General features: G+C 47.3%; 2 protein-coding genes across 3 annotated transcripts; one reads left to right on the top strand and one right to left on the bottom strand.

The window, feature by feature from the left end:
* Nucleotides 1-15: 15 nt before the first annotated feature.
* LOC130380826 (splicing factor U2AF 35 kDa subunit-like) lies at nt 16-5,884 on the bottom strand. Its single transcript, XM_056588178.1, has 8 exons — nt 5,794-5,884; nt 4,907-4,994; nt 3,639-3,705; nt 3,107-3,156; nt 2,913-3,011; nt 2,327-2,460; nt 2,145-2,237; nt 16-515 (listed from the first exon to the last, which is right to left on the bottom strand). The coding sequence occupies exons 1-8, from the start codon at nt 5,835-5,837 to the stop codon at nt 263-265; spliced, it is 828 nt and encodes a 275-aa protein (XP_056444153.1). The 5' UTR covers nt 5,838-5,884; the 3' UTR covers nt 16-262.
* A 3,334-nt stretch (nt 5,885-9,218) lies between these two features.
* LOC130381282 (B- and T-lymphocyte attenuator-like) lies at nt 9,219-15,845 on the top strand. Of its 2 annotated transcripts, XM_056588781.1 has the most exons (6): nt 9,219-9,280; nt 10,843-11,160; nt 11,363-11,395; nt 13,264-13,386; nt 13,463-13,491; nt 14,087-15,845. In XM_056588781.1, the coding sequence occupies exons 1-6, from the start codon at nt 9,226-9,228 to the stop codon at nt 14,393-14,395; spliced, it is 867 nt and encodes a 288-aa protein (XP_056444756.1). In that variant the 5' UTR covers nt 9,219-9,225; the 3' UTR covers nt 14,396-15,845. The 2 variants fall into 2 exon arrangements, with proteins under 2 accessions (XP_056444756.1, XP_056444757.1); XM_056588782.1 differs by lacking the exon at nt 11,363-11,395.
* Nucleotides 15,846-18,532: the final 2,687 nt, after the last annotated feature.

Here is an 18,532-nt window from a genome sequence, read left to right as displayed (position 1 = left end):
CCGCTCGACGCCCCGCCCACTCCTCCTTCACGCTCCCAGGAGCAAATTAACGGCAGAGAAATAAACTTCGTAGCGGCTCATCAATCAGCCAAACTCGGTAAAGAGTAACAAATTGTTTTTATTGCAAAAAAAAAAAAAACTAATAACAAAAAGAGGAAACGACACAAGCTGGTCCTTAAAAAAAAGAAAACGAATCACAAAACATTTTCAACGTTTAATACACCTCCCGGGCGGGGGCGGGGCTGGGCTGGAGGGGGCGTGGTTAGAATCTGCCGGAGCGTTCCCGGTCTCTGGAGCGCCGCCGTTCGCGGTCACGGCCGCCGTCGCGCCCTCCATCACGGCCTCCGTCACGCCCGCCTTCCCGCCCGCCTCCACCTCCACCGCCTCTGCCGCCGCCGCCGCCGCCAGCTTCGCCTCCTCCGCCGCCGCCGCCGCCGCCTCCGCCACCGCCGCCGCCGCCACCTCGACCGCGCTCCTTGGAGCGGGAACGGCGCTCACGGGATCGCGAGCGGTGCCTGGGGAGGGAGCAGAGCAGGGTCAAAGGTTAGTACGAATAGAGGCTAGACTAATGAAAGCCAGACTAATGAAAGCTATGCTTATATAAGCTAGGCTAATGTAAGCTGGGGTAGTGCGAATTCTCTTTTTTGCGTAGGAAATTAACCTTTCCTAATGAAATGACCCGGAAGCGCTTGGAGGAAAGGTGGTTAGAATTCTAAAAATGCGTAGGAAAGGAGCCTCGATGTTTCCTTTAACCCTCCTTTAGCCTAGGTTACTCCTGAGCTTCCTTTACGAAAGGAAAGGAGATATCGGCGATTCGGCATCCCATAATCCTTTACGGCGGCAATGTTTAAAACAAACTCGTGTACCGACTCAACGTAAAGACACACGAGAGACGCGGGAAAGCAGAAGAGGAGAAAATACAATTTATAATAATGAATACCAATTCCAGATCATATTATTTGAATCTAAATTAATTCATTCATTTCTGGTTATTAAGCACACAATATACACCGTAAGAAAATAAAATGCCAACTTCAGCATTAAGAAAGACTACTGGGGGCAGTTAATTTCAACATCAACATAAGTTTAGCCTCTTTTTTTTTTCACATGTGAATTGTGATTCAAGTTGCCGAAAATATTCCTGTCGGCCAAGTCCGACCTGAGTGATTCCCACTGTTGGCCACAGCCTGATTTAAACCAATAAGAAGACGAGAACGCATGGATCAAATAGCGCTTGTTGTAGTCCAACTTCGGGAAACCATGGTTCCGCTCTAGAGACGATAGAGGTCGGCGATACTCCCCGTAACGCAATGACGTCGGCTAGGAAGAGAGGAGTCCAATTCAGTTTAAACAGCGCTGTCTTTTCCTATGTTTGTAAGGAAGCACCTTTTCCTCTCTCCTTGACCCGATGACGTTTTCCCCAAAGGTAAAGGAGACCTAAAGGTGAGGAGATTTAACTATTAGCAGAGGCCCTAGACATCGGACGACAGCGGCGTAGATATCGACCGTGCAACCGGCGGGCCCAGACGGGGTCAGGGGGGCACAAAATAGATCATATCACCATGATGTCACGCCACTGGCTAGAGACATGGACCTAGAGCCCTCTACACATCTGGAGACATGGACCTAGAGCCCTCCACACATCTAGAGACATGGACCTAGAGCCCTCTACACATCTAGAGACATGGACCTAGAGCCCTCTACACATCTAGAGACATGGACCTAGAGCCCTCTACACATCTAGAGACATGGACCTAGAGCCCTCTACACATCTAGAGACATGGACCTAGAGCCCTCTACACATCTGGAGACATGGACCTAGAGCCCTCTACACATCTGGAGACATGGACCTAGAGCCCTCTACACATCTAGAGACATGGACCTAGAGCCCTCCACACATCTAGAGACATGGACCTAGAGCCCTCCACACATCTGGAGACATGGACCTAGAGCCCTCTACACATCTAGAGACATGGACCTAGAGCCCTCCACACATCTAGAGACATGGACCTAGAGCCCTCCACACATCTAGAGACATGGACCTAGAGCCCTCCACAGGGCCAGTCTTTAGCTTCTAGACATCTGGAGACATGGATCTAGAGCCACTTCCTGCTGGGGGCGGGACTTCCTGCGTCCTTCCTTACCGTTTCCTGCGGCGGCCGTACAGCTCCCTCCTCAGCTCTCTGGAGATGGGCTTCAGGTGCATGAAGTTACAGAAGCCCCCCCGAGTGCACTCCCTGTAACACAAGACACAGGCCGGAGGGTGAGACGGGCGGGGGAGGCAGGTTGGATGTGGAGGCAGGCGGGGAGAGAGGGTGAGGCCTACCCCATCTCGTACTGCCGGCAGCAGGCCTCTCTGAAGTCGGTGACGGGGGACAGCTCTGCGTGGACGGCCTGGGCGTTGAACCAGCGGTTGTTCAGGTCCATGACCGCCTTCTCTGCATCCTCCTCCCGCCGGAACTACACACGGGGCACAGCGGGGACACGCGTGACACACAAGGACACGCACACGGCACCCAGCACAGCAAGGACACACCCAGCAGACACACCTCTCGTTGTTCCATGTATTGTTTTTTAAGCCTACATTTACTTGTGTGTAGAGTTGGTCAGTAGTTATAAAAGGCCAGCAAATAAAGACAATCTGCTGCTATATGCACAAAGGCCCATATGACACAACGTGATAGAGGTGCCAAAAACTATGTTCGCCACTGCCATTTTATTTTTGGTAATGGTTCATGTGTGAAATAAAAATGACATTTCGTTAGAAAAAAATCGTGGCAGAGAATCGTGGTATCAACTCTGAGCTACAAAACCGTGATTCATATTTTCCCCCCGAATCGTGCAGGCCTACTATGTATACACTTCATATAACTCAACACACATAATACACGTGATCAAGAGGCTATACGGACCTTGACGTAGACGTTTCCCACCAGGTGGTCTCCGAGGTTGTCACAGACGTTCATCTCCTCCACCTCCCCGTACTTCTCCTCCATCTCAGCGAACACCTCCTGCAGAGAGAGAGAGAGAGAGAGAGCCACGAGGAGTCAGTCTAGTGCCGACACCACGGGGAGATACTGACCGATAAAGACAAGACGGTGCTCACCTCGAAGAACTGGTCATAGTGCTCCTGCATCTCCACATCGCTGACCGCACCTGGGGGCGGGACCAGAGCTGGTGAACACACCCCTTTAGACACACTCACTTCCTGTGGCCCTTGACGCTAACTGGTTAAGGTGGGCGGGACCAGAGCTGGTGAACACACCCCTTTAGACACACTCACTTCCTGTGGCCCTTGACGCTAACTGGTTAAGGTGGGCGGGGCCGGAGCTGGTGAACACACCCCTTTAGACACACTCACTTCCTATGGCCCTTGACGCTAACTGGTTAAGGTGGACGGGACCAGAGCTGGTGAACACACCCCTTTAGACACACTCACTTCCTGTGGCCCTTGACGCTAACTGGTTAAGGTGGGCGGGACCAGAGCTGGTGAACACACCCCTTTAGACACACTCACTTCCTGTGGCCCTTGACGCTAACTAGTTAAGGTGGGCGGGTCCAGAGCTGGTGAACACACCGCTTTAGACACACTCACTTCCTGGGGGGGGGGGGGGGGGGGGGGGGGGGGGGGTACTTACAGTGCAGGCCGTCAGCAGACTGGGCCGAGTTCTGAGGGTTCCGGTAAATGTTCAACAGGGCTATGGTCTGAAAGACAAAAGGCACACGTGAGTCACAGCTGGAGGGGGACTGGGGGTACGTTGGGCTGAGGCCTTGGACTGGACCAGGCCTAGGACGGGACCAGGCCTTGGACGGGACCAGGCCTAGGACGGGACCAGGCCTAGGACGGGACCAGGCCTAGGACGGGACCAGGCCTAGGACGGGACCAGGCCTAGGACGGGACCAGGCCTAGGACTGGACCAGGCCTAGTACTGGACCAGGCATAGGACAAGAACCAGTCCTAGGACCAGGCCTAGGACTGGACCAGGCCTAGCACCAGGCGCAGAGGACCAGGCCTGGTTGTAAGCCTAGGACTGGACCAGGCCTAGGACCAGACCAGTCTAGGACTGTGCCTAGGACATGGAATGCCGCTAGCTTGTTGTCTGTTTATGTGGAGGTGTCCGTCTGTTTATGTGGAGGTGCGTGACTGTTTATGTGGAGGCGCGTGACTGTTTATGTGGAGGCGCGTGACTGTTTATGTGGAGGCGCGTGTCTCTTTATGTGGAGGCGCGTGTCTCTTTATGTGGAGGCGCGTGTCTCTTTATGTGGAGGCGCGTGTCTCTTTATGTGGAGGCGCGTGTCTCTTTATGTGGAGGCGCGTGTCTCTTTATGTGGAGGCGCGTGTCTCTTTATGTGGAGGCGCGTGTCTCTTTATGTGGAGGCGCGTGTCTCTTTATGTGGAGGTGTGCGTGGACCTGGCTGGAGGTGTGCGTGGACCTGGCTGAAGGTGTGTTTGTGTAGAGGTGTGTTTGTGTAGAGGTGTGTTTGTGTAGATAGGTGTGTGTGTGTAGAGGGGTGTGTGTGTGTAGAGGGGTGTGTGTGTGTGTGTAGAGGGGTGTGTGTGTGTGTAGAGGGTGTGTGTAGAGTGTGTGTGTGTAGAGGTGTGTGTGTGTGTGTGTGTGTGTGTGTGTGTGTGTGTGTGAGGAGGTGTGTGTGTGTGTGAGAGGAGGGGTGTGTGTGTGTGTGTGAGAGGAGGGGTGTGTGTGTGTGTGTGTGAGAGAGGAGGGTGTGTGTGTGTGTGTGTGTGAAGAGGAGGGGTGTGTGTGTGTGTGAGAGGAGGGGTGTGTGTGTGTGTGAGAGGAGGGGTGTGTGTGTGTGTGAGAGGAGGGGTGTGTGTGTGTGTGAGAGGAGGGGTGTGTGTGTGTGTGTGTGTGTGTGTGTGTGTGTGTGTGTGCGTGCGTGTGTGTACCTGGCTGAAGGTGGGTTTGTTGTGGAGTCTGGAGCAGCGGTCCCCATGTCTACACGCTCCGATCTTAAAGTAGAACGAACAATTCACCCTAGAAAGAGAACAGTGCATGAGTTGGACTGCTCCAGCTCTAGAAACACAACAGGACAGGCGACAGAGAATACGAGAATCATCGAGATGGGACTAAAGTTACAACGCAAGACAAAATAAATTCCAATAAACAATACAAACGAAACGGTAGTACACTCGTGCAGTGCAGGCACAGTGCATCACTAGCCCCATGCAGAGTTGATAAACTCAATGTCGACTCAATAAAGAGTGTCCATTTACGACCACTCTACCCGTGCAGTGTGTGCGTCATAAAGACTGAAGCAGCCCCCCAACCCCCGGGCCATGTTCTGCTGCCCCCCTACGGGCCGCACGACGCACCCCGCCGAGCCATAATACACCCCCGGCGGCCACCGGGCCGCACTACGCCCCCCGGCGGCCATCGGCCGCACTGGACCCCAGCACTGGTGGACCCGGTTAGCCACCAAGCTAATAGCGGCGGGAGGCTCTACGCATTACCCGGGAATCAAATCAGAATTAAAAATCAGAACCCAGCAGAACGCAGACGCTGATGACCCGGAGACGGACAGGCGGACCGGGAGAGCGCGGAGCCGCCGGCCCTTCATGTGGTGCATTCAGCGCGTTAGCCCGCTAGGCTAGGTTAGCCCACTAGGCTAGGCTAGCCCCGTAGCAGCGCTGCACCGGAGACCAAGCGCAGCCCGGGAGCCGCGGGCCTACTCTGGGTCTCCGGTGCAGCGCTGCTGCGGACGGCCGTGGGCCGGGAACCGGGCGGGATGCAGCGAACCCCCATATTCACATTAAAACACTTAAATACAACTTACTTGTCTTTCTCTGTCCCGAAAATGGACGCCAGGTATTCCGCCATTTTCCTCTCGTTGGGGGGGCGGGGCGTGGTGTTACGTCATATGTATGCGACAAGCCTTGTGTGGCGCGGTTATAAAAAAAAAAAAGGAAAATAAATATATGCACAATTTTATGTTTAGTGTAAATATATAATTTTAAATATTTATCTTTTTAAACGTTATCCGGCAGATAATTAATTACACAAACACGTTTGCCGAAAAGGATAAAGGAATGGGCATAGCATACGGTCCCGTCATTTCCCGTGCATGAGCGGTGTCCCCACGGTGACGCAGACACGCTGGTGACGCGGAGGGAGGGGGGTGGTATAAATCTATAACCATGTTATAATAGCAATCTAAAACAATATCAAACAAAGTGACACCAAGGCTCTCACGTTTTGAACTGAGTTCAGAGTGAGATTTTGTCGGCGGTGGCGGGGGGGGGGGGGGGGTATTAATATGTGACTGCATACAAATGTGTCCACAGACATGGTTTGCCCGGAGCCGAAAATAGTCGTCCTTAACTTCCTTAACTTTTCCCATTCATTCTCTATGGTAGTTCGTATCACTACGGATGTAATATTTTTCCGGCCACAAGCGGGATTTGGGTGGCGCTGTTTCCCCCCTCGGCAGAAGTAAGGAGCTGATTTCTTCTCTGAGGAGCGTCGACAGGAGACCACAAACCCGTTCTCGGAGAGAGATGGCAATTACTTTCATCCGGCGACAAGTTAACTTTTCAATTGTAAATTGGACCTATTGTTTTTTAACTCATAAATTCACTTTTCCCAGTCGTATATGGTCGTGCTGTATTTACAATGTAGTAATGTTTACACTAACTCGGGTTGTCGTAAGTTAACAACATAAGCTTACGTTAGTAACTTTACATTAATTTGTTACGTAACGTTACATGTTATAACAGCTTCTAAATAATATTACTGTACACACTGTAAGAGCCATCTATCAGCTCAGCTTCACACTGAAATATCTCTATCTATATAAATACAAATACCCTCATTAATCGATAGGCCTACGCTCTGACTATCTGAAGGGGGATTAGTATTGTCTCAGTTAAGAGTTGGAAAACTGAGTTTACGTGGGTTAAACCCGCTACACTCATTACAAATGCTCATTAATGTTGATATGAATAATGCTGTTAATATAACAGTATTATTATATAGCTTTAATTATTACTACATTACAATATAACTTATACTAGCTACTATTACTGAATAATAATTACCATGTAATATGCATTATTTTTTGCAGTGAAAATAAATCATGAATACCATCAGCCTCTTGCATTTATATATATACGTTTTTTTTATCCCTCGGGATAAATACAATGATGTTATTGCTGTGCTGGACTCAGTAGCCAGTCTATTTTATTTGAGTGCTCGAGACACTTAATGTTATCTTTCCTTAAATCCAGAGAGACAGTTAATAGGCCTACATGATCTGATACCAGAGAGACAGTTAATACATGACAATGCATTCCTTAGGCGACGCTAGGGAATAGAAGATTGGCGTGCAGCCTAGTTGGCCGCGCCGCCCAACTAGGCTGCACGCCAATGTTCTGTTCATTAGCTTCGCCACCCCTGAAAAAGCGCTTTTTAAAAGCGGGTTTGTACATCCCGGGTCCCGTAGGCACCTCTATATCTCACCACTGGATGTCGCCCTCTTTCGTTTGTGAGAAACAATTACGAGAATGGATGATGAGAGACTGGTCGTCGAGGTGGACGAATATGCCGAATTGTATGACCAAAGTTACCGTCATTACAAAGTCAACTCCAAAAATGACATTGCCTGGCGAGCAATAGCTCTGGAGATTCGCTCTTCAGATGAGAAATCAACACTGGTGGACTAAGTACCCAAACCTTTAACCATAATGGGAAATAGACGAAATCAAGTCACATATATATGGCTAGTCACATCATGTAGACTAGAAACCAGATTACTTGTAATATATTTATTTATTTATTTAAGGCAAGGCAAGGCAACTTCATTTATATAGCACTTTTCATAAATGAAGCAGACTCAAAGTGCTTCACATAGAAACATTCTCATACAATAAAATAGATAAGTTATAGAAAACACAGGCAAAGTTCAAAAATGCATAGTCATGTATTAACTGTCTCTCTGGTATCAGATAATGTATTAACTGTCTCTCTGGATTTAAGGATAAATAACATTAAGTGTCTCGAGCACTCAAATAAAATAGACTGAGTCCAGCACAGCAATAACATCACTGTATTTATCCCGGTAAAAAAAATGTATATATATATATATATATATATATATATATGCAAAAGAGTATTTACACCAGAGAGGGATAATAACTAAATTATAGGTCATCATGACTAGGCTACACCATACGGTTCTGCCATTGCACACTTCCTAGTGGCGAATTGAAATATTGGCGGTGCCTCTCAGGATCTGCACGGAGCTCCTGGATCAGATTGTGGTAGGCTATAGGCTACCCCCTGTTCTTGTCATCGTTCATTGATGGGGTGCACCCAAACCCGTCGTCTTCTCCTTGCCCGCCTACGGCGCAGCAGAAGAAGGGCAGCCACCCTCTGTCTGGCAACAATTCTTTGTTCTGTTGAAATGAAAAAAACTCAATAAAATGTAAAAGGGCTTGCGTTCAATTAAAATGGATTACATACATGTAAATGTGTGGCTATGTTAAGGCTATATAGCTGGATAGATAGATCGCTACTTAATTGATCCCAATGGGGACCAATAAAGCCATCCAGTAGCTCAATACAATAAATACACACAATAACAATTGGCCTTTAAAGGTGAATGCACTATATAGCATAAAGACTTAATAGAAGGTCCTGCATTTATGGAGATTGTTGATTCAGTAGATGAATAATTGCACAATATAAAATAAATAACTTCCTGATTTTATACTGCAGCGCGACCGTCGCGCCGCTTCCTGCGACGGTCGCGCGGCAGTATAACGACGGTGTGTGAAGGCCTTTACGCGTCCGGTGGAATCGGGCCGATAGACACACACAAACACACACGCACACACACACACACACGTAGACACACCGAACTGTTGGAAGGGGAAGTACTTGATGAACCGAGAGAGAGGGAGAGGGAGAGAGAGAGAGAGAGAGAGAGAGAGAAGAGAGAGAGAGAGAGGAGAGAAGAGAGAGAGAGAGGAGAGAGAGAGAGAGAGAGAGAGAGACATTAAGGGCTATGCAAATGTAATTTAAATTGAGAGAGAGACGCAGAAAGAGACAGACAGTGAGAGAGTAGGAGGAAGCAGAAGAGATCTCAGTTAGTTTTCTCAAGCGGTCTGTTCTGAGGAGAGGGTCTGATCTGAGGGTTCTGGTCTGGGGGGTCTGGTCTGGGGGGTCTGGTCTAGGGGATTTGGTCTGGGGGGTCTGCTCTGGAGCCACCATGAGGTCCAGCACATGGCTGCTCCCCCTGCTCCTTCTCAGCTCTTCCACCAGCGGTAGGTTGACCCTCCACACTGGTTCTGCTCTCTACTGGTTCTGCTCTCAGCTGGTTCTGCTCTCAGCTGGTTCTGCTCTCTACTGGTTCTGCTCTCAGCTGGTTCTGCTCTCCACTGGTTCTGCTCTCTACTGGTTCTGCTCTCAGCTGGTTCTGCTCTCCGCTGGTTCTGCTCTCCGCTGGTTCTGCTCTCCGCTGGTTCTGCTCTCCGCTGGTTCTGCTCTCAGCTGGTTCTGCTCTCAGCTGGTTCTGCTCTCTGCTGGTTCTGCTCTCTGCTGGTTCTGCTCTCCGCTGGTTCTGCTCTCCGCTGGTTCTGCTCTCCGCTGGTTCTGCTCTCCGCTGGTTCTGCTCTCCGCTGGTTCTGCTCTCCGCTGGTTCTGCTCTCAGCAGGTTCTGCTCTCCACTGGTTCTGCTCTCTACTGGTTCTGCTCTCAGCTGGTTCTGCTCTCAGCTGGTTTCATTCTTCGAGTGGAATCCCGTTTAGGCTGAATTCTGTCCAGTGGATATCCGTCCCGTTGAATTATTTCACATTAATTCTGTTCAGTTTAATTAACTTGGTTTGATTATTTTAGTTTAATTCGATTCAGTTTAATTATTTCGGTTCGATTTGGTTTAGTTTAATCAATTTTTTTTTTCAATTAATTTCAGTTCAATGATTTCACTTTAATCGTTTCAGTAAGTTTTCAGTTCAGTGTTTCAGTTTCATGCTGTTATTCCTCTGTCGTGCATTGCCTTTGCAGTTGTTTTGTAATGTTCATTTAATGTATGAATCTGTAAAATGGTGCAGCCATGATATTAACATTAGACACCATTAGTGTTAATTGTTATTTATTAATCATACATGCTGTGCATGTATTCCATTTTTATCAAATCTTTTTTATATCCAATATAATCATATCTTTCTCTTGTGTGATCGTCATATACTATGTTGCAGCAGAACTGATCCAGCAGTCCTACTGGGTTATAGAACCTCTGGTCCAGCAGTCCTACTGGGTTATAGGACCTCTGGTCCAGCAGTCCTACTGGGTTATAGAACCTCTGGTCCAGCAGTCCTACTGGGTTATAGGACCTCTGGTCCAGCAGTCCTACTGGGTTATAGAACCTCTGGTCCAGCAGTCCTACTGGGTTATAGGACCTCTGGTCCAGCAGTCCTACTGGGTTATAGAACCTCTGGTCCAGCAGTCCTACTGGGTTATAGGACCTCTGGTCCCAGTCCTACTGGGTTATAGAACCTCTGGTCCAGCAGTCCTACTGGGTTATAGGACCTCTGGTCCAGCAGTCCTACTGGGTTATAGAACCTCTGGTCCAGCAGTCCTACTGGGTTATATAACCTCTGGTCCAGCAGTCCTACTGGGTTATAGAACCTCTGGTCCAGCAGTCCTACTGGGTTACAGAACCTCTGGTCCAGCAGTCCTACTGGGTTATAGGACCTCTGGTCCAGCAGTCTTACTGGGTTATAGGACCTCTGGTCCAGCAGTCCTACTCGGTTATAGGACCTCTGGTCCAGCAGTCCTACTGAGACGATGCCCACACAGAGCTCCTCTCATCTGTTTCTCCCTGCAGGTGCGAGCGGGCAGTGTGCGGAGGAGATTATGGTGCGCCGCAACCAGGTGCTCGTGGCTCAGGAGGGCGAGCAGCTGGAGGTCGAGTGTCCCGTCAGCTTCTGTTCAGACCCACCGCCCCGTGTCTCATGGGTGAAATATACAAACGGGTCGGACAAAGACAAGCCCGGGTCCGTGTTGGAGAGCAGGTGGGAGGGCCTGTCGAATAGCTCCGGTGTCTCCTACCTCACCTTCACTCACCTGCTCCTCAACCACTCTGGGGAATACAGATGTGAAACCAACTTCACCAAAGGCCATATCATCAACATCACTGTCACAGGTTCAGACGCACACACACACACACACACACACACACACACACACACACACACACACACACACACACACACACACACACACACACACACCCACACACACACACACACACACAGTCACACATGCGTAAACACACACACACACACGCACATATACATTTGTAAACACTTCTTCATTTGTAGATTTATAATGTTCTTGTTCTGCAGGAAGTGCAGAGGTTTCTGTTGAAGAAGACGACGGTACGTTGAAGGGCTTGTGTCCTAGTTTACTACCTGCAGTGCATTTACCAACCCAGTCTCAGGGAAATACGTGACACTGTCACGTCATTTAATCTATTCATTCGTGATCTGGGACACGTCATTTCAAATTTTCCGTGCCAAAAAGCACCTACAATTTCATAATTTCTCAGGATCAAAGTTGAAGTACAACATCTACTACAGCACAATCACATCTACTACAGTGCAACATTAACTACAGTACAACATCTACTACATCTACTACAGTACAACATCTACTACAGTACAACATCTACTACAGTACAACATCTACTACAGTACAACATCTACTACAGCACAACATCTACTACAGTACAATCACATCTACTACAGTGCAACATTAACTACAGTACAACATCTACTACATCTACTACAGTACAACATCTACTACAGTACAATCACATGTACTACAGTACAACATCTACTACAGTACAACATTAACTATAGTATAAACATCTACTACAGTACAATCACATCTACTACAGTACAACGTCTACTACAGTACAACATCTACTAACGCACAACATCTACTACAGCACAACATTAACTACAGCACAACATTAACTACAGTACAATCTCATTTATCACGGTATCATCTCATTGATTACAGTATCATCTCATTTATCAGGGTATCATCTCATTGATTACAGTATCATCAGGTGAGGCAGGTGGCTCAGGGGTAGATCGGGTTGGCTGGTAACCCCAAGGTTGCTAGTTGGATCCCCGGCTCCTCCTAGCTGAGTGTCGAGGTGTCCCTGAGCGAGACACCTCACTCTGACTGCTCATGACGAGCTGGCTGTCGCCCTGCGTGGTGTGTGAATGTGTGTGTGAATGTGTGTGTGAATGTGTGTGTGAATGTGTCTATGAATGGGTGAATGTGAGGCTCTATTGTAAAGTGCTTTGGCTGGCCTCTGGTTACATAAAAGTGCTATGTTTATGAAGTCCATTTACCATCTCATTGATTACGGTATCATCTCCTTGGTTACGGTATCATCTCGTTGATCACGGTATCATCTCATTGATTACGGTATCATCTCATTGATTACGGTATCATCTCATTGATTACGGTATCATGTCGTTGGTTACGGTATCATTTCATTGATTACGGTACCATCTCATTGATTACGGTATCATCTCATTGATTACGGTATCATCTCATTGATTACGGTATCGTCTCATTGATTACGGTATCATCTCATTGATTACGGTATCATCTCATTGATTACGGTATCATCTCATTGATTACGGTATCATGTCGTTGGTTACGGTATCATTTAATTGATTACGGTAACATCTCATTGATTACGGTACCATCTCATTGATTACGGTACCATCTCATTGATTACGGTACCATCTCATCGATCGCAGTATCATCTCATCGATTACGGTATCGTCTCATTGATTACGGTATCATCTCATTGATTACGGTACCATCTCATCGATCGCGGTATCATCTCATTGATTACGGTACCATCTCATCGATCGCGGTATCATCTCATCGATTACGGTATCCTCTCATTGATTACGGTATCGTCTCATTGATTACGGTATCATCTCATTGATTACGGTATCATCTCATTGATTACGGTACCATCTCATCGATCGCGGTATCATCTCATTGATTACGGTATCGTCTCATTGATTACGGTATCGTCTCATTGATTACGGTATCATCTCATTGATTACGGTATCATCTCGTTGATTACGGTATCATCTCAATGATTACGGTATCATCCCGTTGGTTACGGTATCCTCTCATTGATTACGGTATCATCTCAATAATTATGGTATCATCTCATTGATTACGGTATCATCTCGTTGACTGTTTCCAGACCGGCGTGCAGATCGCGGGGGTCCGGCCCAGCTCCAGCCCTACCTGTGGGCCTCAGCGGGGGTCCTCCTGTGTGTGGTGGTGGTGGTCACTCTGTCAGTTGTGTCCCTGCAGCGCTGCCCAGGTCAGAGCATCGCCCCACTCTGCTGTGTAGACATCAGACTTAACGTTAAACTGACGACACTCTGTTCTTTATGCAGGAGACCCCAGAAGGATGGCGGAGTATCAGGTAAGAGCAGAGAGCTGCTGTCACGAGAGGGATGGATGAACCACGACGAAGGACTGTAGCTGTGATAGAGGACAGACTGTGATGGACAGACTGTAGCTGGGATAGAGGACAGACTGTGATGGACAGACTGTAGTTGTGATGGAGGACAGACTGTGATGGACAGACTGATAGAGGACAGACTGTGATAGACAGACTGTAGCTGTGATAGAGGACAGACTGTGATGGACAGACTGATAGAGGACAGACTGTGATAGACAGACTGTAGCTGGGATAGAGGACAGACTGTGATAGAGGACAGACTGTGATGGACAGACTGATAGAGGACTGACTGTGATAGACAGACTGTAGCTGTGATAGAGGACAGACTGTGATAGACGGACTGTGATAGAGGACAGACTGTGATAGACAGACTGTAGCTGTGATAGAGGACAGACTGTGATAGAGGACAGACTGTGATGGACAGACTGATAGAGGACAGACTGTGATAGACAGACTGTAGCTGTGATAGAGGACAGACTGTGATAGACAGACTGTAGCTGTGATAGAGGACAGCGTGTCAGGTGATAAGGACAGCTTGTCATGTGATTGTTGACAGAACACAGTGGTGCCGATGACTCAGTATCCATCAGCGCACTCTAACCCTGGACAAGCCCCTCCCAGCGACACGCCCCTCTCCCTCGCACGCCCCCACCGCCCCGCCCCGAGCCCCCCCACGGCCCACCGGACGTCTCAGCATGGCCGTCTCTATGGCAACCGAGGGGAGAAGGAGGCGGAGGAGGAGGAAGAGGAGGATCAGTCCATTTGGTACGCGGCCCTGAATCACGATGTGATGCCAGTGGCTCCCAGAGTGCGCCGTAGAGATAGCTTGCAGGACGTGGAGTACGCAGCCATCCACGTAGCATAGCGATGGAGCTAGCACAGGGTTCATAGCCTCATCACTGGGCTATCTTATGAGTTAACTGATTAGCCTAACCTCCTAGCTAATCCACTAGCTAAACGATTCGCTAAACGGTTAGCTTACACGTTAGCCAACCTATGAGCTAAAAGATTAGTTTACCTATGAGGTAATGGAGGAATTCAGTGATGAGCTAAACTATGGGATAACACATTAGTTAACCTATTAGCCAGCTGACTTGATGAATGATTATCTAACCTATGAGCTCACTGATTAACTAACCGATTAGCAAATCACTAGCTAACCTATGAGCTCACTGAGTAACTATACTGTGGACCAGTCAACACCACTGAAATCACAACACATACATGAACCACATCTTTGCGCTGTTTCTGTTAAAATTACTGATGCAACAATATAAATGCACACTGAAACCATAACTCATAAATGGGTGTGAAAGATGTTCACAACCCTTTGGCCTTCGTGTTGGTCTTTATCTTATGTTATTATCTGAATAAGTTCTACTTTCCAGTTTGTAACCATTGCCATCGCAAGCAGTCCATTGCTTTGACTCCATTGTGCAGTGTAATATATGTGTGTATGTATATTTATATATATATTACAATAGTATGTATGGCATGTAAAAGATTATTACGTGTGTCAATGATTATTCACATGTTAATGAATACTCAACATGTAACTTAGCTGATAATAATGTACATATATAATAATTAACATGCATAATTTGCAGGTAGACTATATGTAAATTATCATTATATATGTACATTCACACTTTACATGTAAATGATTGTATATGTAAATTATTTAAATATCTACATTCAAGCTATACTAACTATTGTATAGGAATATGATACATTATTATTATATGTTTAATTAATTACGACAAATCAATTAATACCATATAGGCCTATGTGAATGATAACAACATGTAAATTAATACTGTACATATAAATTAACACTATGTAATTATATTTTTAACATATGTGTAGGCTACGTTATTAACATGCATTGTCATGATATATAATGATGACTATATCTAAAATGATTACGATGTATGGTTCAGCATCTTTGTAATTTGTGTTTTTAATACCGAATGGTATTATGTAATATGTGGTACGTTATTTTGTCTGTATTATGTTATAATGCATGGACGATGTGATTATGTTTGAATTATGTAATTCGGCACAGCGGTCATTACCCTGAAATAAACCGGGGAGATTCATGAAGACTATAAATGATTAACGCTATAGAAGAATAGTCCAAATGATTGATGAAAAGAGCCAGAGAACCAAACGCTGCTCTTAGATTCAAACCCGGGAGTACGTCTCCTATGACCAGGTCGAGTCCTTTAGGCCATTCTAGGACAGCCTTCCAGTCCTCTGATCCTCAATGAATCCAATCCCGTGTGGTCGTCCGGGTCTTCAGTCCCGCGCCGTGGGGCGCACGACCCCCGCGACACGGCACGTCGTATCGCTCCCGCCCTGGGTCGTCACCATGGAGATCAAAAAGCATCTGTTGTTCTGAATATCAGTACGCTGCTGGTTGGTTAGTGACCAATCAGAATCGAGTATTGAACAGAAGCCGCATAGCCATAGATTAAAATTATAAAGATAAGAGGATATAGAAGTCATCCTTATCATGGTTTCCACTGAGATTTTCAGGTCAGGGTTAACCTTTGTGTAGCCTCAGGGGTGTGTGTGTGTGTGTGTGTGTGTGTGTGTGTGTGTGTGTGTGTGTGTGTGTGGGTGTGTGTGTGTGTGTGTGTGTGTGTGTGTGTGTGTGTGTGTGTGTGTGTGTGTGTGGTTTCCTGTACACCCACACCACATCCTGTGTGAGGATGTGATACCTACCTGGGTCGTGTGAGCGCCTGCACGCGAGCAACACCTCGTCTTCACCAGACAGCTGAGGACGCCATCTTAGGACGCCACCAACAGAGAGGCTCAGAAGAAGAGCTTCAACTACCTTACCACTAACTAACACCTACACTAACCAACTCCGACCTAAACTAACCACCTCTAACTAACACCTAGACTAACCACCTCTGACCAACGCCTAAACTAACCACCTCTGACCAACACCTAAACTAACCACCTCTGACCAACACCTAAACTAACCACCTCTGACCAACACCTAAACTAACCACCTCTTCCTTACACCTATAATAACCACCTCTTACCTAACGACTAAACTAACCATCTCTGACCCAACACCTAAACTACTCACCTCTGAATTTATGACTAAACCAACCACCTCTGCCCTACCCCTTTAACTTACAACAACGTCATTCAAGTCTCTCACTTCCAACTGAAACCACGTGGGAGTGGTGAACGTTCCCTAAAGCAGATCTGACTCCTCACACGGAACATATCGTTTTGCTTCTGCTCTGGGAACCAGGACTCACACCACCTGTGTTACTCCGTGATCCAGCAGTCCTACTGGGTTATAGGACCTCTGGTCCAGCAGTACTACTGGGTTATAGAACCTCTGGTCCAGCAGTCCTACTGGGTTATAGAACCTCTGGTCCAGCAGTCCTACTGGGTTATAGGACCTCTGGTCCAGCAGTCCTACTGGGTTATATACCTCTGGTCCAGCAGTCCTACTGGGTTATAGACCTCTGGTCCAGCAAGCCTACTGGGTTATAGGACCTCTGGTCCAGCAGTCCTACTGGGTTATAGAACCTCTGGTCCAGCAAGCCTACTGGGTTATAGGACCTCTGGTCCAGCAGTACTGGGTTATAGAACCTCTGGTCCAGCAGTCCTACTGGGTTATAGAACCTCTGGTCCAGCAGTCCTACTGGGTATAGGACCTCTGGTCCAGCAGTCCTACTGGGTTATAGAACCTCTGGTCCAGCAGTCCTACTGGGTTATAGAACCTCTGGTCCAGCAGTCCTACTGGTTATAGGACCTCTGGTCCAGCAGTACTACTGGGTTATAGAACCTCTGGTCCAGCAGTCCTACTGGGTTATAGAACCTCTGGTCCAGCAGTCCTACTGGGTTATAGGACCTCTGGTCCAGCAGTCCTACTGGGTTATAGAACCTCTGGTCCAGCAGTCCGACTGGGTTATAGGACCTCTGGTCCAGCAGTCCTACTGGGTTATAGGACCTCTGGTCCAGCAGTCCTACCCCTAACCCTTATTCTTTCAGAGATTTCTTTTATTTTTTGCCTCTGTTGGTGTTTGTTCTTCTGGCGTTGGTTCTGTTAGTGTTGGTTCTTCTTGTGTTGGTTATGTTGGTGTTGGTTCCTCTGGTGTTGGTTATCTTGGTGTTGGTTCTGTTTTTGATGGTTCTGTTTGTGTTGCCGGTTAGCCGTCTGGGCTCGACTGCGACCAGACTTCAGATGCTAACCTGAGTCTGATCCGTGGGACAACGTTGGTGTAGTCTTCAAGGGACGGTTCCAAAAACCGGATCCATTAACGTCCCTTCTCCCCCTCTGCGTTATGTTTTGTGTACAACATGACATCATTTATACATGTTTGAATGTAATGAATTCCACATAGAAGCACAACTGAAAAAATACTTCTTCAATGTTTTCCAATTATTTTATAAGAAGCAACATACAAGCGCATCCAATTCTGACGTCCCAACGAATCGTGTGATGATGATGATGATGATGATGATGATGATGATGATAGAAATTAAACTAATCATAGTAACATGGATATTTATTACACAGTGTAGTTGGATACCCATTCTGATTGGTCAATCGCAGCAGGAAGCTCTCGGTTAATTCTGAATGGCAGACGGTTGCTATGACTACCAGACCGTTGCTAGAATCAACGCAATTGCAAAATAATAATAATACTAAGTTCATCATTTACTTATTGAGTAAAAATCGTGTAACAAGCGTGCATTATTACTAACATTATTATTATTATTACATAGATTATCCCTCAGAAGGAACCCAGGAAGAATAGCATCATCATACTAGTGGTCAGGTAATGATGATAAATGGTGAGCTACATCACTGTGTACATATAATCTATCACCAGTAAATGTTCATATTCTGGTTTTCCACCGCACAGCCCACGACAGCGTCGGCCAGGAGCTCCTCATCCCAGTCCCCCTTATCCCAGTCCTCCCAGTCCTCCTCATCCCAGTCCTCCCAGCAGCGCTCTCCTCAGTGGTC

The sequence above is a fragment of the Gadus chalcogrammus genome, chromosome 4 (assembly GCF_026213295.1).
Source record: "Gadus chalcogrammus isolate NIFS_2021 chromosome 4, NIFS_Gcha_1.0, whole genome shotgun sequence".
Lineage (NCBI taxonomy): Eukaryota > Metazoa > Chordata > Actinopteri > Gadiformes > Gadidae > Gadus > Gadus chalcogrammus.
Note: the sequence above shows the minus strand (reverse complement) of the source record. Positions and strands in the feature narration are given on the sequence as shown.